The following is a 27,734-nucleotide window of genomic DNA, read 5'->3' as shown; positions in this document are numbered from 1 at the left end:
CTGAATTATCAGTGGAATTGTTTGCACTTTTTGTAATATTTATCTGATTATTTTAAAATAGTTTGTTTAATTGTTCACAGAGTAAATTCATCAATTAAGTTTTATTATTAAAAAAATTGCATATATAATTTCTTAAATAATTTAAACATTGAAAAAAATCAAATAATTCTTAAATACAAAACTGAATTTTATTCTTTTAATCACTAAGATCCAGTTTATACAGTAATAAATTTATGCATAATTTTTAGATTGTTCTTTTTTAAATCTTTATATTCCCAAATTTTAAAAATTATATTTATATAAATTAGGCACATAAATACTTTTAAACAAAAAAATAAAATCAATGAAAAAATGTTGTCTTCCTTTCTGAATTGTAATGTTATGATTTGTTTTTGAAATCACCAGTTATCTTCTTCTTCAAATAATTTTTTTGTATTCTGTTCTTTGTTCTGTGTTAGTTCCATTTCAACAGTTGATTCATCTCGTTTAGGAATTTTACTTTGGGGTTCTAAAATAAGAAAAGAATATATATATATAAACAAAATATTAAGAGAAATAGAAATGTTAATTAAATATTTTTCTAATAATTAAAATACACTAATTTTTATATGATAACTGACTATTTCTCTAACAAAGCAAAGCCTTTTGTTATCTTTGAAATACATCATAAACATCAAAAAAATATTTTTAGAATATAGAATTTATTTATTTATTGAATAAATATTATAGAATAAATTGTATAATAAGTTGTACATTTTCATTTCTATTTAATGCCATAACTTCTTCAAATTTAAAGGAGCCATAAAGCAATTTTTTTTCATGTATTTATAGAAAGTATTTTTAAATTAGACAGTTGAAAGCTAATTATATTGCACTCATAAAGAATGTTAAAAATTTTTTAAATTAATTCCTGATTTTTCTCTTTANGTAAAACCAATAACTTTTCAACTGATCACTTATTTCAAAAATGTCAAAGTCTTTCAAAAATATGTGAAACTTTTAACATCTCCCGAATACTCCAAAATGACTCATCTCAAGATTATAGAAATACTTTAAATAGTCTGAATAAAAAAGATCTCTACAGTCTGTATAACTTTTTCACTAAAATTACAAAAATGTTGTAAATCTACACCAGTATATTAAACTACCAATATTGTACATCTGATTATTAATGTAAATAATATTATTGTAACTATCAAATTGTTTAATACTAATATCCTATATATTTTGTAAATATTGTAAAAATTTTATAATATCTATTTGTATAACCCCCTGCAACAGGGACACTTCCCTTTATGCTAATAAAGATTATTATTATTATAATTTTAACAAATATCTCTACATAATATCAATATATTCACTCAAAAACAAATTCACTCAAACAAATAAATTTGTTTCTGAAGTTCTATCAAACTTTCTCTTACGTGAAATAAACACTAACTTACTATTTTACCATGTTTTTGATTGCTTTTTATATTTTTTATTATTTCAATTTAGAAATGATTATTATTCATCTTTTATAAAGAATAAATCTCACAAGCAAATGTTGTCAATTGTCAAATGTTTTTATTTTATTGTCTTCAAGATTTTATGAAACAGAATAAAATAGATATTCAAAGGAGAAATTGGGTTAGAAATAAGCATTAAAACACCAGAATAGAATTAAATATACACATTTAACTTATTTATTAAATTGTTTTAAAAATTTTATTACATACATATTATTTTATTTTTCATGTTTATCTGTGTCAGTTTATATACTGTACATTTTATTATAATTATTCATTTGTTTTACAATTCATTATTATCAATTAAATATTATATTTTATCTTTAGCTAAAAAATAATATACATTTGCAATTTATATTACTTTTCAAAGTACTTATGTATGTTTTAATTATTTATTTAATTTTAATTTATAATAGTATTTACAAACATTTCAAAAATTTAAGATCTACTATTCTATGCATGGCTAACCGTCATTCTTTCTAATGTTGTGTCTGCATTTTAAAAATTTTGGATAATGATTTACTTTCGTGTTCACAATGTTTGAAAAATGCTCATTTTTACTGTTATGGAGTTGGTTGTGCTACTTTTCATAAATTTAGTAAAACTTATAAAAAAAATTGGAAATGCGGATCCTGTAGACCAGTGAAAACTTCAAAAGAAAATGCAAATTCAATTTTGGAATTGGGACAAGAAGAAGAATTAGGTGAGTCAACTCACTTTATTTCTCATTTTAAACAACACACTGACCGATTGAAATAATAAGCAAAGTAACTTCTTGCTCACTCCAACGACACCCAAGCTAATTGAGACAACCCAGTTTGACAAACTATTTTTAGAAATTAAACAAATTTATGGAGGTATGGAAAATATAAATCAAACAAATAAAAGTATAAAGGAATAGATTCAATTTTTATCAGATAAATTTGATAAAATTAATGACCGTCTTTGGAGATTAACAATAAAAGGTTTTCAGTTGAAATTGCAGATTTAAAACAAGAAAATTCTATATTGAAATGAGAATTAAATAAAACACACGAAAAATTAAGGTTTATGGAGCAAGATGTTAATAATTCAAGTTTAGAAATTGTTGTACTTCCTACTCTGTTAAATGAAAATTTAACTGATATTGTTTGTAAAGTTATGACATTTGTGGATGATACATTTGATAAATTATCTATTGTAAATTGCTACAGGCCTAGGTCTCTTCCAAGTGAAAGAAATTCATCGTCATGCAAGACAAAGCTGATTGTAGTGAAATTGGCTAATGTTACTACGAAGCAAAAAATTATTGATAAAATTAAAGAGAATAAATTAAAAATTACCTCTAGTGCATGTAATATAATTAATGAAGAATATAAAATTTATATAAATGATCATCTTACAGCATATGATAGAAATCTTTTTTATAAAACTAGGGTTTTAAAGAAGGAGGGGAAAATACTAAATACTTGGACCAAAAATGGTATAATTTACAGAAAGATTAATGCAACTTCTCCAACTTTACGAGTGTTTACGTTAAGGTATATTGAGAGTTTATTTCATGATGGAAGTTCTATTAGATATTAATAAGATAACTAATTTTGAAAGGGATGGACTTTATGTATTTTATAGTAATGTAAGATGCTTAAATAACAAATATCAGGAGATCAATTACATTATTTCTGGTTATGATTGTAACTTTGGTATCCTGGCTTTTTGTGAAACATGGACTAATGAAACTCACCCTCCGTTTAAAATAAATAATTTTAATATGGAAAAAATTGAAAGACAACCAAACCAACATGGAGACATAGTTTTGTTTACAAATAAGGATTTGGTTTATGAGGTAATACCTGATTTGACATTTACTAAAGAGTACATAGATGTGATGACAATTGCTATTAATAAAGTTCTGATTGTAGTTATTTACCAATCTCCAGCTTCAAACTACAGTTTATTTTTTGATGTAGTAAATTCTATAATTCACTTTAAAATTACTAAATTAAGGAATTATAAATTACTTATTATCGGCAATCTTAATATAGATTTACTTAAAGACTCTTCAGTAAGTACTTGTGACTTGTTAAACTTTTGTTTGTCAGAAAATTTATCACTTTTGGCTGATCGGAGGCAACCAAACAGATTTGATAAAGACACTCACTCCTTGATTGACTTCGCATTAACCAATATAAGTGAGTCAGAATTTTTAATTCATCAGGACTTATTGTCAAATCATACACCTATAGTTTTCTTTCTCCCAAGGAAAGATATGGAAATGGGTGGTAAATTGCTAAAAACATGTAGAAAAATAAATAATTCATCAATACATCTTTTACGTATTGCACTGTCAGCTTGTTTCACTTGGGATTATTATTATTCTGCAGATCTTTCTGTTGACTAATTGGTGGATTATTTTCAGGATATCCTGCAGATTTTCATTAATAAATACTTTCCTATAATAACACTAAATAAGAAAACCAAGATAAAGCAAAAGGTATTTTTGGCAAAAATTATTTCAAATGATACAAAAAAGTTAATTATCCAGAAGAAGAGGTTGTTTAAACAATTATGAGGTTGTATTTTAGGAGATTGACGTACTAAAATATTAACGGAATTGAGAGGGCTATCCAAGGATATTAGATATAAAATTAAGCAAGAAGAGGAAGATTACTATGACAGACAATTCTCTAATATATGTTCCTCTATGGAATTTTGGCAAGAGATTAAACATCTACCTATCGAAGTAGTTAAAACACAGGATAACGCACAAATTAATCAGTTGAAACATAATGGTAAAGTTTTTCAAAATGAAGAAAAAATAAGTAATATATTTGCTGAACACTATAGACAAATGGGAGGCTTTGTCACATCAACATTAAAAAATAATTTTTTCTCACATTCCTCTTCATGCGGTATACTCGACTCTTGTTTTGAAAGAGACTTCTCCTAAAGAGATTTTTGATTACATTATGAGTGTAAAAGCAAATACTCCAGACATTGATAAGTTAAATATATTTATTTTAAGACAAATAGCAGATATAATTGCTTTACCATTATCTTACTTAATTAATAAATCCTTCGAGCGTGGGCGGTTTCTGGAGAAGCTTAAACACAATCTCGTAATCCCAATATTTAAAAATAAAGGATCTAAACAGAACTTGGAGAGCTATCGTCCAATTACTATTATTCAGAGTATAACTAAAATAATTGAAAAGGTTTTCTATAGTAGATTTTTTGAATTCATCAATAAAAATAAAATTATATGTAAAAATCAGTATGGTTTTAAAAGAGAGGCCTCAACAATTGATGCTTTGACTCATCTTAAACAATATATTAGCACCAGTCTCGATAATGCAAATATTGTAATGGCGGTGTTTATCGATCTGACCAAGGCTTTTGATAGTGTAGATATTCAGATATTAAAACAAAAATTGTTTAAAGTTGGATTGAGAGGAGTGCCATTGGAATGGCTAATATCCTATTTATCAAATTGTACATACTATGTTAAGGTAAAAAATTCAATATCAAAACCTTTTCAAGTGAACAAAGGTGTACCATATGGATCCATTTTAGGCCCTCTACTTTTTAATATTTATATAAATGATATTGTAGAGACTATTCCCGAGAATAATAATATATTGTATGCAGATGATATTGTTATAACATATGCAGATTGGAATCTTCATTTGGTTGAAAATAATATAAATTCTTTGCTATCTAAATTAAGTAAGTACATGGAAAATAATAACTTAAGTGTAAATGAAAATAAAACAAAATATATTTGTTTATTAAATAAAAACAAAAAAGTTAATTTAGAAGATATACAAGTTAGAATAAATAATGAATGTATTCATAGAGTTAATACTGTAAAATATTTAGGTATCGAAATTGATGATAAATTATGATGGAATGATCATATAAATAATTTAACACTGTCTTTATCTAGATTTATTGGAATACTGAAAAGAATAATAAGTTTTTTAAATTTTGAGACTGTTTTGCGCTTATATCATGCTTCATGGAACCTAAACTTCGATATGGTATTTCCGTATGGGGTACAGCTTCTTCTTTTGTATTAATTAGGTTGCAAGTTATACAAAATAACTTTATAAGAGCATTATATAAGTTACCTTATGATTCTTCTGTCACTTCTTTTTATAACCAAATCAAAATTGATAAAATAAAAGCTTTATATAAAAGACAAGTTCTTCTAGAAAGTTTTAAACTAATAAAGGTGAGCAAGAAAGAATCTTATATAAGTGATGAATTAAATAAATACCTTAGGCCTTCTAACTACAACTATCGATGGAAAAATAATTTGATTCTACCAAAAGTTAAGCACTGTTTTGGACAAGATGCATCAATCTATCAACTTATATATAACTGGAATGCTTTAAAAGAAGAATACAGGCATACCTCGACTTACGTCGTTCCCGATTATACGTCGTTTGTCAAAAAAGTATATGGAAAAATAAAAATCAAGTTTAAGTCATTTTATTCGACTTTACGTCTGTCCACCACAAATATTGAAGTCGTAATATTACTAGAAAAGCGTTTAAAGCACATAAAATCATATTAAAATACATACTAGTATGTTCTGTATTTACAGTACATGCATTCGTAAATTTAGAATACTTTTTTCCGTACTATATTAAAAACTAAAATTTATTTGTTTGTAAGCTTAAAATAGATTTTTATTAATCATATATTATTAAAAATGCATTAAGAAATAAAATACAGAACCGGGAATGGTAATTTATGGTTTAGCCTAGTGACAAGTAGATTCGGAGACAAGTAAATTCGACTTACGTCGTTCTCCTGGAACCAATTACCGACGTAAGGCGAGTTATACCTGTACAAAGATTTGAGTACGTACGGGCAATTTAAACGGGCTGTAAAAATATTGAGCTGCGATTAGTTGTGTGTATTTTTATTTTATTATTATTGTCTCTCTTTTCTCTGTTCTTTTTTTTTGTTGTTTTGTTGACTGTATATTATTTATATGTCTGTATCTATAGTTTTTTTTTGGACCCTTGAAAAAGGCCAATGGTCATAGGGTCGTTTGGTTAAATAAATAAAACTGGTTAAAAATAAAATATGATGATCTAATTCTAACCATTTCAAATCAAACTGAACTTTAGAATCTTTCATTTAATCCCTTCTGTTAAATTTTGATGATGATATAAACATAATAAATCCTTGATTATTAGATCTGATTTTATTGCTCTTTTTACTTAACAGTTCAACAAAATCAACTTGTTAATTTTAAGTATTATAATATTATAATTATGATTTCAGTTAATTTACAGTGTTTGTAAAAAAACTCCTATAACAGAAGTTTATAATAAATAATTTACAAATATTAAACTACTATGATTTGAAATTTAACTAGATATTAATAGAAAATAAGATAAAATTTTTATAACTAAACAATTTGATTATTAAATAAAGTCCAGTTTAATTCTACATACTACATTGATAAATATTTTATGCATACATTTCATAAAAATATTTTGTTTATATTGTATAATTTTGAAATTATATAATTTACCAGAATCTGAAGATTTCGCCTCTTCATCTTCTTCAGGAATTGGATCAATAGTTCGTACGGATGATGTAATTCTAAAAATAAAATTATATATAGTATGAAAAGAAATAATTATGCAATTAAACCTAATCTAAATACACTTAAACAAAACTTGAAATATTTTAAGACTTTTTATTTCTTATAATAAGAACTGAAATACTATCTCTAACAATTAATAGTTACTCTTGAATAAATTCAATAGAAACTAAAAAATTAAAGGTTAAAATTTCACACATGGCTCATATGTTTTAACTAATATAAATTGCTCAAATTAAATCACTCATTCTTAGTCTTTAAAACTAATTTATGATTTAAACCTTTCAAAGAATTCAAGAAATTTGTTCCATTGTAAATTGCTGTTTTTTTTAAATCCTCAGAGTAGTAGTTATCATCATAATACCCTAAAGATTCTTGCATGACATTTCTAAATTAAAAACTTGAATTAGTCTCTTTTATTGTTTTTCATGTAGATAAAACTATATCAGAAAGAAGTTTTATTAAATTTACATTACAGGTTCCTTTCATGACCTTATGATTTATAAGGTTTCCACCTTCCATTCATTGGTTCTGAGATTAGTATGTCTATTTTAGCTGAATAAAATTAAATTTTAAATTAAAGATATTTGCTGTTTACATAATCATATGGCTTTTCCAAGAGTTTAAAAAACTAATGACAACAGCATAAGGATTGTCCTTACTCTTTTCATTTTTTACTTAAATGTGAGACCCAAGATTGAGTTTGAACCTAAAAAGGTTTATAAAGATTTGTATTAAAATAAAATAATAAAAGTGACATGGAGACAAACAAGCAAGTCCCAAACACAATGCCAAAAAGTATTTAGTTAACATATGTCAAGTCAGTGATGCCAAACTTTGACACTATCGCACATATACATTAGCTAGCAGTGAATTTGATCAGGAAAGGAGAAGATTTGACAAGCAAAAGACATAGAAAAAAGGGATATTAACATTAAAATTTATGATGTTTTACATCATAAAAGGAAATAACAAGTGAAAATACAAGTGCAAGTGTCTTAGTTCTATTGGCAATCCTGGCCAGACCTTTTTTGTGACCCGAACTGATCTCAATTTCTACCTGGAAACAATAGAGAGACCAATTGGGAGTGGGGAAAGAAAGCCCAGCCAATTAAAAGAAGAATTAGAAAGGAAACAGTCTATAAAACTCTGATATTCAAGGACACAGGGTTGGTTATCATCTTAATTGTCAATGGCGTCATCCTGCTCCTAGTGTCACCATCATATATCTCTCTCTCTCTCTCTCTCTCTCTCTCTCTCTGTGTCATTACCTTCCTTCCAAAGTTTCTACTACACCTTCTGGATTTAACTTGATCGAACCTGCATTAACTTGCTGCTGCCCCGTGCTGCTCAACTATCAAACCTTGTGGACTGAATCCAGCTTGACCAGAAATATTGAGACATTCATCTATTACCTGAAGGACTTGTCTACATTTAATGTAAGTGATTTTTGCTTAATAAACAGTTTTGTAAAGGCACTTGTATTTTCTGCCTCCTATGACACTACCCATATATGAAAGAGCCCCTAGGTTATCCTGATGAGGGATTAACGATTTCTCCTGTAGGTCAGTTTATCCATATAAATAAAACTAAAAGGATTCAGATATAGTATGTTATCTTAAAAAAAAAAAAAACAGGATTGTATTAAAGGATTATATACATCATCATCATTGTTAAAAAATATAAAAAAGGAATTTAAATTTAAACTAATGATAACTCAAGTATAGAAATATTCAAGAGATATAAAGTCTGGATGATTGTTCTAAAAGAATTGTATTTCAGAAAACCACCAAGATCACAGTGTTCCTGAATATATACATCTATAGCATGTGATGTAATAAACTTTCAACTATTTAACTTTAATAAATTTTAAAAGTATTATAAATATAAAGATTATTTGAATTTATGAAAGTTAATGTTCTTTAAACTTCAATATTATGATTTATTGTATATCATTAATTTCAGAACTGATAAATTTTATGAATTTGCTATGAATTTTGCTATATATGTTGATAATTCCTGATATAAATTTCATATTGTATAAATTAGTTTTGAAAACAGTTTTGCTCCTTTTAATTAAGGAATGAAGAATTTAAAAAATATGTTCATTTCCTTTTAAATAATATTTTTGTGATTTTAATGTTTCTGATACTGAATTTCATTTTATAACAGTAGAAAACTTTTAGAAATAATTAGCATTATTTTGTCAATTTATTCTATTAAATTAATATATTAACCAAATTACTTACTCTGCATTTCTGCTGCTTTTTTTTCTTTTAACAGGTAAATTTACATCAGAACATGGTAATGAAGAATCAGATTTTGTGAGAGATATGTTTGATCCTCTTTTGTAATCAGCAAATGATCTTACTTTATAAATAATATTCTTCCCTTTTGTAAGTCTTTTCATAACTAAGTATTAATAGAAATTACTGTTGATTACTTGATAATTGTTAACAATGTTTAAATTTAATATTTACCTTTTGATGCCTGATCAGGATCCTTTAAAGCAACAAAAGCTGATGTGTCATCTATCCATGAGATTTGTATGTGTCCTTTATATATAGACATATGAAAAACACTTATTTTATAACATAAAATCTGAATTTATATAAATATAGTAATATTAAGATAATTAAAAATGATATAATAAAACTAATTTGTAAATAATTTAACTATAGTTTGTTTTAAATTTCCTGAAATAAAAATTTTAAATATCAAGTAAAATAAAATAAAGTAATAAATCCTGAAAGCATCATCAACTAAATAAAATCAATATGAAATGGTTTTAAATATTAATAAAATTTAAATTTAAAATTATTTCATATTGATTTCATCATCTCTAGAGGAAAAAATTGTACATCATATTACAGCAAATGCAAATATGTCATTATATAAGACTATTGGCTTAACTTTATTTCATATTCATTATACTTTTTTTCTTTGTAGCATATTCATTCATTCATACACACTTGTTACTAAAGTTAGAGATTTCTAATCTGACCAAAATATTCAGCCCCATCTGTGGGCTCTTTCTAGATAAACTGATCAATCTACAGCTAACATTAAGCATCCTTTTTGAAGTCCCATTCTGTTCACTAATCTGAACAAAGGGTATTTTTGTCCCAGTTTGCATAATTTTTATTTAGTTTTGTTTATCAAGTATACAGTATTTAATAAGTGTAGCAAATAGATTCATTTGCAAACATTGTCCTTAACTTTGGGAAACACTACACTAAATGTAGTTGCATTTGCAGCATAGTTTTGTGCAGTCTCTAACCTGAAGCTCAATGAGATTGATTAGGCTTTGTCAAATAAGCACATGCTTATTCCAGTATATTGCTATATAGCACTACAGTATAATACTGTAATCAAGATAATGTACAGTAAATTCATTACATATGTTGGTACTGTACTGTACTTAACATATTAAATATTTTCTAAATGTGTAACTACTTTTATAAAATTAATTTATTCAGTGATAATTAGAGAAATTTTAGACAAACTAAAACATATTTATGAAAAATCAGGACATAAATACACAGTACAGTATTGTACATAATAAAAAAAAACAAAAATAAAATTTCATATCATTTGGAAATCATAAGAAAAAAATTCATACTAAGCAGAAATGAAATCAAAAAACATCCTACAGCCAAAACTAAGCTATGTTTGTTAAATGTAATATGCTTTGTTGTGGATGCATGGTAAGAAATTTCTTCAGAAATAGTTATATTAATTGTTGGAATCATATCACACTTATCATAAGTATAATTGATTCTGTTCAGATAATGAAGAGATAAGTCTTCAAGAAAGCATTAACAAACAATCAAAACCAGTAAATGAAAATGAATATTTAAACGTTGATGAAGAACATATTGTTGAAAAAATATTCAATGTATAACAAAAGATCATAAAAAAGGATATTGTAGCACTTCAGAAAATGCTACAATATCCTTCACAACAACAAACCAGCATAACACAATTTTTTTCAATACAATACAATAACAAATGTACCTAAATGTTTATTAATTATTCAGAGCTTTGTTACATTGAAAAATAATGTAATAAAGGAATAAAATCAAATCATGTTACATAAAAATGAGTTATTTTCAAAAAATTGTAAAAAAAAAAAATGCATTTTGAAAAACACTCCTGACTCTCTTTTCTGACTGTCCAAAATCACAGTTCCAAGTTGGTCAGATTAGAGAACTCTAATTGTACTACATTTGACATAGTTTCAGAAAATGACTGCTTATTTTATTGATCATTTTTATGATTCAACTATTGTTTAAGTATTTTCTTACCAATGGCAATTCAAATTATTAAAATTTGTCTAGTTATTTCAATAATATTTTCAAAATTTTTATTTTCTGTCTTAAGATTATCTTATGACAAAAAAAAAATTATTTAATTTTAATCCTATTGTTACTTTTTATCATTGTGCAAGTCACTAGAATGTAGGAAATAAAACCCTGAAACATTTTCAAATAAATTATATTTCCTTAAATTTTGATAATTTGAGCTCATTATTTGAAAGTAAGAGAATAGTTTTTTCCAGATATTATTGTTATTCTTCTGTGCTTTTAATTTTTTTTTTTTCTAGGATACAGATAATTTTACCATTAGATTCAATACACTTTTTAAATATTAAAATCATTCATAAAATTAAATATGTTATACATTACATTACTAATATTAAATTTTATCAAAATTCTTACCAAATGGGAAAAATAATTCACGAAGATCACAATGGTTCCATTCTCTTGGAAAACTTACATGGAATACATTGTACCTATCTGGCATTACTATAGATAAAAAAAGGATTTTTATTAAAATGTCTATATCATTATAAAATTAAAAATGTAGCTAAATAAAATTACCAAAAATAAATAATAAATAGATAAATAATTTAATCAGTTTTTGCTGTTTTAGCTATAATTATAAAACTTCCTGAAAAAATCTTTTATACAAAGGGAAAAAAAATCAAAATAAATAAATTTCTTTACATTCTAAAATAACATTTTTCTAAATAATCACTCTAAACTTTAATACACTTTCTCTAAAGATTTCTCCAGTTCAGGAAATATTTTGAAAAAATAACTTCTTTCAGCACTTGAAAAATTTTCTTTGATTCATCTTGTGTGAGTTCTGTTAATTCAATTTTTTTTTTCCATCTCTGAATAAAGAAAGTCTTTAGGATCTAAACTGAAGAATTGAATGGTTATAGAAGAATAACAGTTCCATGTTTTGCCAGATAAGTAATAATTGCAACATCTATGTGTTTCCTGGCATCTTCACTACATACAGTCCTTTTTATCTTTAAACCTTCTTATTCTTAATTTCCAATTATAATATATTAAAATGGCTTTTATGCTTCTAATGTCATTAATTTTCATACAAAAATAATCCTATATTATCATCAATCCTTTGGCTATTTCCAAATTTTGTTCTTAGCACATTCTTTTACAAAACAATCATACATAAATTATTTAAAAACTACTATGCATTTTAAACTACTGTATTTACTCACGTATAAGACAATCTCGCATATAGGATGAGGTGTGACTTTAATGATCAAAATAAAGAAAATTAAATTTATTAACACAATTCTAAATTTATTTCATTTAATCATAAATAGAATATTATCAAATGCGCATATTAAGGCAAACAACCATGTTTTCTCGATGCTATCACCTTTTATCTACTTGGACTCAACCTCCAAAGCTTTGTTACAACACTCCTCTTTTACACTCTCACTCCACAAAGCATTGTTCTTTGATCCACTGAGTGAATATGAAATGCAGTATTTCTTGAATGACTGCTATCAGCTCTTGAGGAATGCTTTTCCATACACCTGATATCCATGTAGCAAAACCAAAAGATTATAATGCGCATGACTGGAAAAAGTTTATTTTTAATGATTCAAAATGTGCAAATGTTCATTAAAAATACCAATCTAACAAATATGAAATAATTACATTTATAATCATTGCCAAGTAACCAGCTATTTTTGGATCATCTCTTTGAAAGCAACATTCATCTTAACCTCAATAGCACTCTGCTATGATGGTAGCATGGCTCACAAAAATTATTGTAAAAATGCAAAGAATCCTTTGCTTGCGCATATAGGATGATCTAGGTTTTTGAAGCAGTGAAAATGAATTAAAACCTCGTCTTATATGCGAGTAAATATGATATTCAACAATTTTTAAATGGATACTCTCTTAAACACACTGTCTTAAACAAACAAAGTCTCTATTCCCAGGAGTGTCTTCAAAACTAAAATTCTCCTATACTAGAAACTAAAAATTTTTAATGATAAATAATCAATAAAAGAATATCAGTTTGTCTATTCCACAAATAGCCTCTAAAGAATTATCAGATCTTTCAAAAGTTTAAAATGGCAATAAATTTTAAAGTGTCAACTAGGATAATTATAATTATTGCAAAATTTGGCATACAGCCATTATTTAATCAGATAATTCTATTTGAATACATAAAATTTTGTCAATGAGCATGTATTAAATTTTTACACAAATTAATTTTTCAAAAAATTTCTAATTTTTAATATTAAATAAAAATTTAAAATATATTTACAGTCTTCTCCATCTAAATTAAAATAGGGAATATCTTGGCTCATCATTAAAAATCCTCTGCAATTTACAAAAAAGACATAAATTAATAATAAATTATAACACATTTTACAAGAGTATAAATTATTTCTTTGAAATAAAAACTAAAATATGTATAAAAATATTACTAATAATAATGATAAATCACAATATTTTCTGAAATAATGAGTTAATTTATAAAATTAAATTTCAGATAATTTATAACTTTTGACTTTATTAATAGATTAATTGCATTAAATAATAAAATTAAAATGTAAAGAGATTTGTCTATAAATTCAGTCATACACAATAAAGCAAAAATGGTCTTAGTTTTACATCAATCTACACCAAAAATAATAGAAAACTTATAAGTTTAAAACTTATTAATTAAAAAAGACTTTTCCTTGTATATGATTAATATATCAAGGTATATTAGTCAGACGGGAAACTAATTAAGATTAATGAAGAAAATATATACTATATAAATGAACTAAAATTGAATAAATTAATTAAAAACAATAAATGTGCATTTTAGAAACTAATGCAGCTTTCCTTTATTTTTTTAATTTTACTTAAATTTCAATAAAATAATATTATTACTAATTGTTTGATTTTATTAATTAGATTATTTTTAAACTATCCTATTCACATTTGTTACAATTGAAGATGATTCAATGAAATAGTATTGGTAGTAGTTTCCAAGAACTATAATACTATATTTCTGTACATTTCCTACATTTTTCTATTATATTACAGTGTACTTGCTTCATTATATAATTATACAAGATTTTAATGAGCTAACTAAGATACATAAATAATAAAAAAAATCTTATTTTGACTACTATTTTTTCAGTATAATATTTTTAATACTTTATAATTTTTTCAAATACAGCTCTCCCTTGATAGTCTGACAGGTATGGGACCAAAGGGGTGTTGGATTACCAAAAGTGTCCGGATTACTGAAAATAATTACATATTTTGCATTGTTTTGCTAGCAGTAGCTTACAATATTCCCTACTTCAACTGTTCAAACAGAACTGCTCACAGAAAACACACATAATGTATGTCATCGTGCAAGAATTGAATGGAAAGATTCATGTCGTGACAGGCTTCTGTGCAAGCAGACACATAATGGGGACGGGTACCTTGACGGAAGGTGCGTCGGACTACTGAGCATGTCGGATTAAAAAACGTCAGACTACCAAGGGAGAGCTGTATATATAATTATATTATACATAATTTACTAGTTTAACTTATTAAATGGTGTTTATCATCTAGTATATTTGAAATATATAATATAAACCTATATAGTACAATAATTTTGTACAGACAACCAATATCAGCATAAAACCTGCACCAGACAACCCAAAAGAAAACTACTTAAACAGAAATAAAACCTTTGCAATATATTATATATCCAATGTTTTCATCATACTAGGACATTTAAAGCACAACTTACTAATATTCAAGAAGGCTCATTTCAAATATAATAACAATTTTTTTAATGTTTTTTAACAGAACAATTCATCATAGACAGAGCCGTAACTAAGCAGGTGCAACACATGCACCTGCACAGGGCCCACTTGGAAGGGGGGCCCAAACTGCTGTTCACAAGAAATTATATTTTTACATTTTAAATTTTTCCGCCTTTCCACAGCGCAGTTTGGTGGTTACATTTTGCCTTACTTAGATCCTAGATGTCTGCTCACCAGTGTTCCCAACTGTGGCGACTTTTAGAGGGACGTAGTGAGGTAGCGGAGACCTCAGACAAATCAGCCAAAAGTAGCGACTTTTGAGATTTTTTAATTTATTTTTTGACAAATTTAAATTTATGTTTATAGTTTTCAAATTTATAGATTTTTCTCTACTTTATAGAGCTCTCTGGCAACTAGTAGTATTATTATGATATACAAAACTGTATTTCTAGATTTTTCTACAGNTAGTCATCAGAAACCCTACTGAAGAGGCCTTGACAGGCGAAATGCATTTGGGGTGAAGTATATATTTATATAGAAATAAAATTATATTTTCTTTGTTAACCTGTTTACCTTTTTTAATTTTTTATACCAGTCTACGGACTCGGGACTTATTAAGCCTCCAAAGGTCAGAAACGAATGGAAAACTAGTAGTTTTCCGTGTACTAAAGATTAGTACAGTACGGTAATAATAATAAAAAAATAATGGAATTAGATAAAACACCAAATGAAGGAAGTAACTTGACACCCGAAAAATTATTTCAAATACAAATTTCAAATACAAATTTGTTCTTGACATTCTATTGTGTCAAATAGATTGGCATTATGGAAAAATGAAGACTATCTGTGATGATTTTTGCTTTCTCTGTGGCTCATCTTTACAATACATGAGTGTTGTTGATTTAAAAAAATGGCTGCAGATCTTGCTATTAAATATAGCAAAGATTTAAAAAAGTACGAATTTACAAGTGAAATTGAAAGTTTTAATTTTGAAGTAACGACTCTTATACAAAATATAGAAACTGCATCTCCGCTTAATATTCTACAGGTTCTTCATTATTTTGGTTTTAATTGAATCTTACCCAATATCAATGTCAATATCAATGTCGCTCTTCGAATATTTCTAACTCTTCCCGTTTCTATTGCTCCGTGCGAGAGAAGTTTTAGCAAGTTAAACTTAATAAAAAATTATTTAAGATCAACTAACGGACAAGAACGAGTATCCAATATTTCTATTATTTCAATAGAATACAATGTCGTTAAAAATATTAATTATGAAGGTATAATTAATGAATTTGCTGAAATGAAAGCCAGAAAAATTTAATTAAAATAAACTTATTAAAAATCTATTGTAATGTACACTACAGTAGACCCTCCTATAATGCAGATTCATATATCGCGGTGAAAAATTGCGACAGTATTCGTATAGAGACGCTAAAAGAGACTCGTAAAATGTGGTAAAACGTCATCGCTGACTCGTGTTGCAACAGGATTGGTCGAATCTTGACCAATAGTGGACGGGCAGCTGAACTACTTACACGCAACGGAGAGTTTAGGTGGGTAAGTTGAGTTTACTATCGTCTGTACAGTATTAGGTACTGTAAGTCTAATACAATACTGTAATTTTATACATTTCTTGTGAAAAAAACATTTCTTATTCAACGGCCATAAAAATTATTTCTATTAATGATGTCTCCAAAGTTCAGCAAATTTTTTGCAGAAAAATAACTTACTAGAAAATGCGCCCGCTGTTTGGTGCGCTGCTCCGCGACAAAAACAAGCTTAAGCAATGGCGTCATCGAACGGTGCACACTCGGTAAGTAATCCTACAATTTTTTGTTTATAGCATAGTTTATACGGATTATTCCCAAAAAATTATACGTGTTTTGGAAATGTTGAGTCAAATTAAACGTTGAGAATCGATTAATTTTATGGAAGAAAGCCTTTCAAACAGCCGTAGTCCGTAAACTGCACACGTGCCGGGCTGTGATTGGCTCATGTATTTAAGGATTCCTACAACTCGAGATTCTTATAAAGTGGAACGTATCTACCGCGTTATGGGGGTCGACTGTATTTGTTTTATTATTTTCCCAAAACCAAATAAATTAAGGGACCTAAATGCAAATTCTTGCACAGGGCACAGGAATGGCTAGTTACGGCTCTGATCATAGATATAATTATAATATAAGCCCTCTTAGTTAAAAAAGTTACACTTAACAGTTCAACATTAAAAACTTATCTTAACTTAAAGTTTTTAAGATTTCATTCTTTAATTTTCAAACAAGCTTATCAACTTGACTTACATTAGCTCTTTGCTATAAAATCTGAAAATAAAATGAAAGAAATTAAATGGAATTTTGAGACAACACTTTCTTAATTGCACATGTCACTGTGGAAATTTGAAGGGTTTATTTTCATCCTAGTGATTTTTTGCAGGGTCTATGCCAATTTAATTATATACTGCTATGGTTTATCCACATGCAATTATGAGAAATTCTTTAATCATTTTTGGTTAGTAATTTTTTGTTAGTAATTTTTTTATATCAAAAATCAACTACTATAAATTAAAACTAGACAAATATAGAAACATACAATTAAAACTTACTTATTTATATAAGGTGTCACAGATGAAAAACCAGGAAAAATAGATTTATCTGATGAAAGAGAACCTAAAAAAATTTTTGAGTTAAAATTTTAATTATATATTATACAATTTTTAAATTCATAGAATACTTTCAGTTAAAAAAAAAAAAAAACACACATACACAATATCATAGCATATGATCTGTTCCAAAAATATTTTTAATCTTTCAAACAGATAGTAGGTAGTAAGTAAAAAAAGCATTTGTAGGGTGAAGGAAATCATCAATAAAGATGTACTGTACATAATTAAATGTATTCATTCAGTTCTTAATGAAATGAAAGAGATATTTTACAGTAAAAAAATATTAACTGATATAATAATTTTATTATAAGAATTATTTTTATGTTTTGATTCTATAAATTAGGAAAATTATTTTAATTATAGCATTAATGGTGTTTTTAAGTTTTTCGTTTGTAATATATAACAAAATTAGCATGTTAACAGAAATATGAATTTGATGATTATAGAATTATTTAAAAATTATACATTAAAATTAAAATTTATGTAAATTAAGAAAGCAAACATTTACACTAATAAATTCCTTTTAAGAAAATTCAATATAATTTATATATATAAATAACCAAACCCAAACTTCTATATTAATTCAATTAATTAATATAGAAGTTTGAGTATATAATATAGAAGTTAATAATGTACAGTATTAATGATAGGCATTAGTGTATTTCCTTTGGATTCCTAGGTAGATACTTTCAAAATATATTACATTTTGAATTAAATTTAATAATTTATAACATTCTGGAAAAAAAGATCAGTTAAGAATAGGACTCAAACTTACAACTTCTGCTTACTGTGCATATGCATTACCAATTACTGAACCTCTATCCACTGTAGACTAAATTAATTGGTTTGGAAGTGAAGATCAACCAATGTCTAGGTAGAATGACTAATAATACATCTACATGATAAGCAGCTGTAAATTTTACTTCCATTTCAGGTTGATCTTTTCTTTTAGAATATTCTAATTACATTTAATTTAAAATCTATTATATTTAAATTAATTATTAATGTTAATATATGATGATATAGCTGCCTACCTTTAGTATATATTCCTTTGGATAAATGATTTACAATTAGTCAAGTTTAAGCCAAAATAATATGATGTTAAATGATTTGAACAATATAATTTTTTTATTTTAGAATGACTTTTGAAATTTTATATTAAAAAGAAAATTAAGTATCATAATCTAGTCTACTGAAGTTATAAAATTTAAATATTTACAGAATTACAATAGATTTCATTAATTAATTGAACTATATATATAAAATCAAATGATTAAAGATACTTGCAACATAAATTATATTCATAGCATATTTTATATAGATCTAATGTAAATGAGAAATGAAAATTTATAACAAAATAAATTGATAAGGAATACATACTGAATATTTAGCTCAATTTTTATTTTATTTATTGATCTTATCTTGTCTTTGCTAATAATTTTTGTTCCAAAAGTCTAAAAATACTTTTACTCCTAATTCTGAAGGAATATCTTACACTGAAATAAAACATTTTTATCCACTTATTCAATAAAGATAAATTTAAGTTAAAGTTAAAAAATTCTATTAGAAGACAATATCTCATTCATATCTTTTAGTACATAGAGAATTTCAATATTCAGAATATATTGAAGGATTTATTTGAAAATTGAAAAGTTTGAGAACTTTTTAAACTTATTCAAACTTTTAAAAATGAGAATTTTGAATAAACATATTTTGGGTTCTCCTAGGTCAAATTATATTCTTGTTATTTGTGTGTTTCTTCCTTCATGGAGTTCTTGTAATTAACACACTAATGTGAGATCCGCGATTTTTATGCAGATGTCGGGGAAAAAACCTTTGTAAACAACTCCGATGAAAAAAATACTCTTGGTGAGAATTATATCGGAGGTCACAGTTTGTTTTACAATTAGGTGGGAAAGTTGACACTTAGTTGATTGGAATGCACCGTAAGTGTCAACAGAAGTCAATCACGTGACTCCTTTCTCACGAAGAACATATAAAAGCTTGAGCCCCCTGGAAGCTCAGGGTGTGACCAAAGGAAGTTATACTTATTAATGTGTGCATCTTGTCTCCATACACTGGACACAGCGACCAAAAGGACATCGCCATACGACAGACCACAACTTCGAACTTCCATCATTCTCGCCAAAATGACAGTTCCTGCACTGACTATGACTTCGACGGCCCATTCAACAAACGCATATTAGTCCTATCCTCATAGAGGCATTTGTATTTTAGAGCTTTGTGAACTCTCTCTCTCAGAATAGCCATTAGAGCTGTTAAGAGTGGCCCTTTGTATAGTTACCTAAATTTAACCGCATTTAACCTATATATATTGTTATTGCCTCATGTATCCTAGCTTAGTTATTCAATAAATGTTTTGTTATTTTATTTAACCTGTCGTCTATCATTATACTTGCTGAATTACCAACGCCATCCCCACTCAATTTGCCCTCCTAAGCCATCCAACAATCAGAGATTGGGTTTTACCAACCTGTTGCAGTGTAAGTGGTCAGAAAGGATTAACCCCTGACCCTCTGCTTATCTCACACTAAGATTTATGCTTTACATATAAAGTAAGACTCCTCTTAATGCTGATTCAATATAATGTGGTCTGCTCAAAGCCTAACAAAATAAAAAAAGCTCAAAATTTACGCTGATTCAAATTATCATGGCATTTCATTGATTCATATATAATAATGATTGTTGATTATTAAATATGATTATTCCCAAACACAAACAAATCAGTAAAAGGTGGCAATTTGTCATAGCACTGTACTTTCCTTAAATTTATGTTTGGTGCAATTTTGGAAAAAATATAACATCATGGATGCCATAAACAATATTGACTTCACTTGGCAAAAATTAACTGATAAATGCATCAACAAAGTGTGGAAGAAGTTATGGCTGAAGGTATCCAAGAATTCTCAATGAGAAGAGCCTATCACTGTATTGTTAGGTTGACCAAATTCAGCAGGACTAGGAGATGTAGATGAGCAGGATATTGAGGAGTTACTACAGGTTTTTGGCGAGAGTCTCACCAAAGATGACTTTCAAGAACTGGCAAAACAAAGAATTCATGGAGAACTGAAAAACAGTGATTCTGAAAGCAAAGAACCCAAAGAATTTCTTTTACAGATTTCCTCAGCAAAAGTTTGGTAACAATAACTGAAATCATTGATCAAATTATAGTGAATGATCCAGATTTTGAAAGGAGTGCATAAGCAAGACAAGGTGTTTTGGATGCGATCTCTTGCTACCAACATTTGCTTAAGGAAAGAAAAAAGTGACAAATGAAACTACACAACTTTATCGCAAAAAACAAGAATTTCAGAAGAGCCAGGACCTTCATCACAAAAAATGAACTTTACATTTCTGTGTGCATATGTTTGTGTGTTATTTAACATATGTTATTATACAAATTAATAAAAAAATAACTTAAAATTAAAATAAAATCTGTTTATTTTTGGCTGTGTGTTCCCCTTTCCCTATTAACTCTGTGTTAAAATGACATCATTTAACTCTGTTTCATTTAGTGCTTTGTTGTCTAGAAATGTATCCCTCGAATTAAGCGGAGTCTTACTGTATTCAAAATAAAATTAATTTGAATAAATAATATTAGGAATACAAGTTTTCAAATACAAATAAAGTTTGTATTTTAAGCCCTATAATAATTTTATAGATATAAAATTATTATAGGGCTTTAATCTAAGTTAGAAAGAATTATTAGCATATTACAAAACATTCAATTACTTTAAAATTTCATTATATTTTCCAGTTACTCATTCAAATTATAAAATATTACTTACTTAAATGTTGGCACATTCCAATTAAACAAACTCCTGTAATGAATGCATCATAACCAGCTTCATGAAGTAATTGATCTGATAAATTATATTTTTCAAATCCTGCTGCTGCTTCTAATATATAATTTACTTGATATGAATAGGTATATTTCTCAAAAATATAAATAATAAAATTCAATATATAATATAGTTTCTTGAAAAATAAATAAATATACAAAATATGATAAAAAATATTGAGAATGTGGCATAAGTAGAGAATAACATAGCCTGAAGCAATTAGGTACAAAGTAACCTTGAAGTGTCTTTTGGATGTATGTACAACAAGTCATTTTTTCCTGCTTGCTTTGTTTTTTATAATTGTGCATTATTTCTATCTGTAAGAACATCATGTGTTGCATTAGTTATAACAAAAATCAAGTAACAAATTTGCCAATAAGGCAAATTTGTTACTTGATTTTTAGTTGAATAACTTGGCAAATCATTCAAAGAAACATATAAGAAAAAAAAATATATGGAAAACTAAGACCCAGTCCAAACAGTGAAAAGATATCAAGCATTCCTAGACCCAAAAAAAGGAAGACAGAGTTGTAGCTATGCGAAGGTGATGTGTATAGTTTTTTCAACCATGCAGAATCATGCATCATGAACATGCTTCAGCAGTACAGACAATCAGTAAAAAGTATTATTGTGAGGTTTTGCAGTGATTAAGATATAATTCATCACAAAAGGATGGCATTACACAAGAACAGTGACTGGCAACTTCACTACAACAGCAGTTCTGCCTATTCATCACAAAATGTTCATCATTCCTTGATTAACACAACATTCCACAGGTCCAGCACCCACCTTATTCTCTAGACTTAGCCCCCAGTGCCAATAGTTTTAGTAAAAATAAAAAAGAGCAGCTCCTCTTCCCTTTTTTATTCTCATTGAAATCAAACTCTAGCTAAAAGGAAAAAGATTTCAGGATGTTCAAAGATACAAGACAGTTGCTCACTATTTTAGAATATTTCAAAACTTGCTTCTAGAAGTGGAAAGAACACTGAGCTAATAAGTCATTTAGAAAGGGACTATTCTGAAGGACTTTAGGTTAGCAATTTAATATTCAAGTAAGTTTTCATGTAGTAAATTCATACTCAATACTTCTTGATCACACCACATATAATAGTACTGCTTAAAAACTAATCCACTTTAATTTGAATATTAATCATTTTAACAATAAAATGTCCATTCCAATGTTTCAAACATTGTCACTAATAAGAAAACAGAATAGAGTAATTTTTTTTATTAGAATGTCAAACATAAACTTGTTCCATTTTTTGTTGTTGTAAATGAAAGAATTTTTGGCACTTTCTATAATTTAAATATATTTTTAAATTCTTTGTTTAATTCTTAAGTATTATTTTCTTAGAAACCAAATTTCTGCTCTCATCTTTCATTTTAGATTTATGAAGTAGAGAATGAAAGAATATCTGTTATGTTTTTGAAATTATCTTTACAATTTTGTATTTATTTGATATAACAAATGAATTTAGTTTATAATTCTGAAAGAAATCTTGAAAACTGATTAAAATTGTTTGGTGTTTTCTAAAACATTACAACAATATTACAAAACTAACATTTACAGAAATTAAATGTTACTATACAAACAATACAAAACAAATATACGAGGTATACCCAATGAATATATAACTTTTCAAAAATTTGAATTTTGAGTTTGATAAATGAATATAGAATTATCCCATGCAAGAAAAAAATTTTCTTTATGTTGCTAGTTAATGCTTTATTTGGATTTTTTACATTGTATAGAAATAATGTGCTAATTGATTCTAATCTATAACATCCTAGTTCTGGTATCTGCTGTAATTATTACTTGCATATAAAAGAATGGCATAGCTTTCTACTTTTTCACGTAAATTTGTGATACTGCTGTCATTAAACAAGTTTCTGAAATAACTGGTATGCTAAATATTACTAAATTATAGTTATATTGCTTATTTAATTCACTAATCCAAAATATCTGCACTAAAATATAAGCTGGAATATGAATTTCATCTTTATTTCAAATGTGTTTTGTAAAATAACAGAACTAATCATTTGATAACTTGTTCCTTAAATAGGAACAATTCTTTTTTAGAATATTCTATCAATTACTAAATAATGTTAACTTCTGTTTTGTAAAAAGAGAAAAATTCTACATATTGCTATGACAGCAGCTTCTTAAAAAGTTCCAACTGGAAAGAAAAATTGAATAAAACTTGGGATAGAAAGTTAAACTTGTTACAAAATTTCAGCTATTTTAATGAAAATTTTCAGATTATCCAAATGATAAGTTGACAGTCCAGTTAGTTTATATATACTGTAGACTTCTTAAATTGTAAAAATTAATGAATCTGTAATCAGTGCAAAAGTACTTGACAAAAAAATCTCAACATCTAATACATTCTTAATGATGAATATGTATCATTCATATAATATAATACAGAAAAACAAAAGAAAAGAAAAGAAAAATTAGGTTTAGTGAATTTAAAGCATTATCTAAATTAAATTCAACCAAATTTATTATAACATCAGTAAAAAAAATAAAAATTTCATCAGAAACCATGAATGTAAATATATTGTCACTAAATTATGAATTACTAGCTGTACCTGGCCACATGTTGCTGTGGCTCAAAATGTATCTACAGTAGAGCGGCGATTATCCGAATCAATTGAGGACTGGGGTTGTTCGGAAAAGTGATATTTCAGATAACCAATTATGTATGAAAAAATATATTAACCTATCCCATGTTGAAATTTTTCTCCATTGCGTGTTGCTTCGCGTTGAATTTTGTTAAGGTTAAGCCTAACGTAGACTATTGTATCGTTAAAAATTATTTTTTTATTTTGTATAAGCAAAATAAATATATTGAAAAATATAAGAACAATAAAAAATTATACTTCAGAAGTTAATTTAGTATCAAAAACGTAAAATATTTGAGTAGCCCAAGACATAGCCAAAGATTGCAGCGCCATAGCACTGGTGAAAATTTAAATTTGCCGACTGGAATTCTTTCAGATAATTGACGTTTCAGATAATCGACGCTCTACTGTATTATAAATATATAACTCCCCATGGGAGGTAATTTTTCAAAATCCCTTCTTACTGTACATTCTCTTGACATACCCTATTAAAACGAAATCAAAAACACAAAAAAACCACATCTAAAATAGTATAATAGAAAACAAGTTCTTCACGGCAAGCCTTAGTCCTGTCCCTCTCCCCCGCAGGGGGAATTTAGACATCTATATAATATAAAAACAAGCGCGTATTTGAATGCAACATTGTGTCAAAATTTCAAAGCAATTGGTTAAGAGCTTTCAGAGATTTAAGATTTTGAACAAACGAACATTTACATTTTTATTTATATAGATTGTTATTCATAATTATTAATTCATTGTTAATTCTAATGCAGTAAATAATGCTAAAATTTATTTTATTATATATGTTTTTAATTGTGTTCATTTCTGAATTATTTGAAATACAGTGGTATCTCATACTTCAAATGCTAAATTTGACAAAAATTTGCCTGAGTTCAAATGATGCTTTAAAGTTTGAAATGTATGTGTAGTGAAAAATGCACTCAAAGCATAAGCAATCTGTTGTGCACACAAGTCATCTTTCACTCTTGCATTATGCTCATATGTTTTCAGTGCTTTTTTTGTTTTATTTTTGGTGTGTTTGGTTACATATATTGTGTTATTCATTGATTTTTAACAATTTATCCTGTAATTTTTCTTCATCAACAGCTTTTGGGTGCCCTGTACATTTTCTATCCTTAGTTTAAAATTTCCAGAACAGAATTTTTTAAACTACATTTGAAGTTTAAAAGCATCTTCCCTATACACATTACAAAATTTTTTTTACTGTTTGTATGACATTATATCCTGTCATAAAGCACTCATAAAGCATAATATGCCTGATATGCTTTTTAGCTGAAGACATTTTGACTTATTTTATTCAAACAAGATGTGAAGTTTAAAATAAGCTTATAACAAAGAATACAATCCAGATTAGCAATAAGCTGTTGAATAATTATTATAATTAAATCATACATCTATGTTAAGTAATGACAGCTGTTAAAAATACATAAAAAGTTTCCATTCAATCCAATATAATTCTTATAATTTATAATTTTAATTTTTCAAATGGCATGGTTAATTAAATTTAATTTGAGAAGTGTGGAAAGCAACAAATTCTAAGAGGAAGGTAGTGAGTGATATTGATGATTGAGATGAAAAAGGAACTTATCACAAAACATGAATTCAGTATATGTCGTAGATCTGGCGGCCATGTTTAAGATGTCAAAGTCAACAGTGTGCATCTAGTAAATGCAATTATCAGTCTGTTATGCAGTATTTTATTTATTGTTTTCATGTTTTAATTTGTTATTAGGACATTTAATTATGTTATTTTCACTTTAAATTATGTGCATTTGCTGTTTAAGCTTATCAAAATTGGTATTATTTAGGGTCTGGAAATGGATTAGTTAACTTTCCATTATTTCTAATGGGAAAAATTGATTCATACTTCAAACAATTCAGAGTTCAAATGTTCGAACAGCCTCCTGGAATAAATTAAATTCAAAGTATGAGACACCACTTCATACTGTTTATTTTGGATTGTTTGTAAAAACTTTCCTGAAAAAATATAAATGAATGCAATAAAAATGCTTTATTTATTTAATTTAAAATATATGTTTTCCACCTCAAATTAGTAGTGTCTTGCCCATGTACTGTACATCATACTTTTCCATTAGCAATAGACTTTGTCTTAGAATATGCAGGCCAATTTTTGAGACCAGAAAAGTCCAAAAGCGATGCACATTAGAATCAAGAAAAACAGTATTTCTCAAACTATCATAACATTAAAAAAATATTCTATTTTAAATTACTTAGTTAATTCCTATCAGACATTAATAAACAATCATTTCATACATATTTAATAATTCAAACATAACAGATACAAAAACTATAGATTCACAAGTAAAAAATTACTTCAAAACTCATCTTTTTTTAGTTTAATTAAACCATTATTAAATTATTACTTAATCACACTTAATATAGTATTACATATATTATATTAAATTACATATACCATAATCATTTTCTTATTACATTATATTTAATTAATTTTATATAGTAAATATATTGAAAATTTAGATATATGCAATAGTAATACACAATGGTTATATTTTAATATAACATAAAATTTAGTAAATAAATTATAGTCAATATTTAACACTAAAAGATATATAAATTGAGATATAACAGTGAGGAAAAATTTGTATAATAAGTATTGATATTAAAATTAAAATTTACCAATTTCTGGAAGCTTGAAAGGATCTTTTAGAAGAATATTTAACAAATTACTCAAGGTACTATTATTGATGGAATCCTTGAAAAAAATAATAAAATATACAAAAATTTTAAACAACAAACAGTGCTTTAAATTAAAATGTTTCACTATATTGATTAATTTTTGAATCATATAAATCTAAGTTTTGCTATTTTTAAATTTATTTGTAAAAAAATTTATTAAAAAAAATTATTTATTTTTGGTACTTCTGAAAACAAATCGATGCTTACAGTAGGTAGTAAAAAAAAAGAAAAAAGTAAATTGTGTCTCAAATCAAAAATATTTCACATTTAAAACAACAGAATAGAAATAAAGATTTATGAAATCAAGAGATTATAATCTATTAAACAAAGATGCACCAGTAATATAATACTGAGCAATAACTGCATATCTTTTGAATGTATCAGTCATAAATGCTAAAATATTACATTAAAAATTGCAAACAATCCAATTCTATTAATATGTATAATAAGTATATACATTATCAGTGTAATATGTTGATTAAATCATATTATGTTAAAAAAATTATAGAACTGAATCTAAACAAGAGAAAATTAAACCAACTGCTATAAGTTAAATGTAGCAGTTTTAATGCTAGATTACTTGGGAAATAAATCCACAAAATATGGAGAACAGTAACCCACAGAAAATTTTTTCTATCATACT

General features: G+C 26.6%; 1 protein-coding gene across 4 annotated transcripts in view; it reads right to left on the bottom strand.

The window, feature by feature from the left end:
- Positions 1-240: 240 nt before the first annotated feature.
- LOC111625409 (poly(A)-specific ribonuclease PARN-like) overlaps positions 241-27,734 on the bottom strand; it is a 76,637-nt gene continuing 49,143 nt past the window's right edge. For 3 of the 4 annotated variants that reach the window (XM_023368544.1, XM_023368543.1, XM_023368546.1), the window contains 10 exons: positions 27,032-27,107; positions 21,674-21,784; positions 17,805-17,868; positions 17,503-17,523; positions 13,711-13,766; positions 11,832-11,918; positions 9,591-9,665; positions 9,360-9,522; positions 7,039-7,109; positions 241-508 (listed from right to left, as the gene is read on the bottom strand). In XM_023368544.1, coding sequence (XP_023224312.1) covers positions 399-508; positions 7,039-7,109; positions 9,360-9,522; positions 9,591-9,665; positions 11,832-11,918; positions 13,711-13,766; positions 17,503-17,523; positions 17,805-17,868; positions 21,674-21,784; positions 27,032-27,107 — 834 coding nt within the window. In that variant the 3' untranslated portion in view covers positions 241-398. The remainder of the gene's footprint in view (positions 509-7,038; positions 7,110-9,359; positions 9,523-9,590; positions 9,666-11,831; positions 11,919-13,710; positions 13,767-17,502; positions 17,524-17,804; positions 17,869-21,673; positions 21,785-27,031; positions 27,108-27,734) is intronic. The other variant, XM_023368545.1, reaches the window with a different exon arrangement.

This window comes from Centruroides sculpturatus, unplaced genomic scaffold, assembly GCF_000671375.1.
Source record: "Centruroides sculpturatus isolate CEXI.00-Female unplaced genomic scaffold, Cexi_2.0 scaffold420, whole genome shotgun sequence".
NCBI classification, from domain to species: domain Eukaryota; kingdom Metazoa; phylum Arthropoda; class Arachnida; order Scorpiones; family Buthidae; genus Centruroides; species Centruroides sculpturatus.
This window is presented reverse-complemented; position numbering and strand designations above follow the sequence as displayed.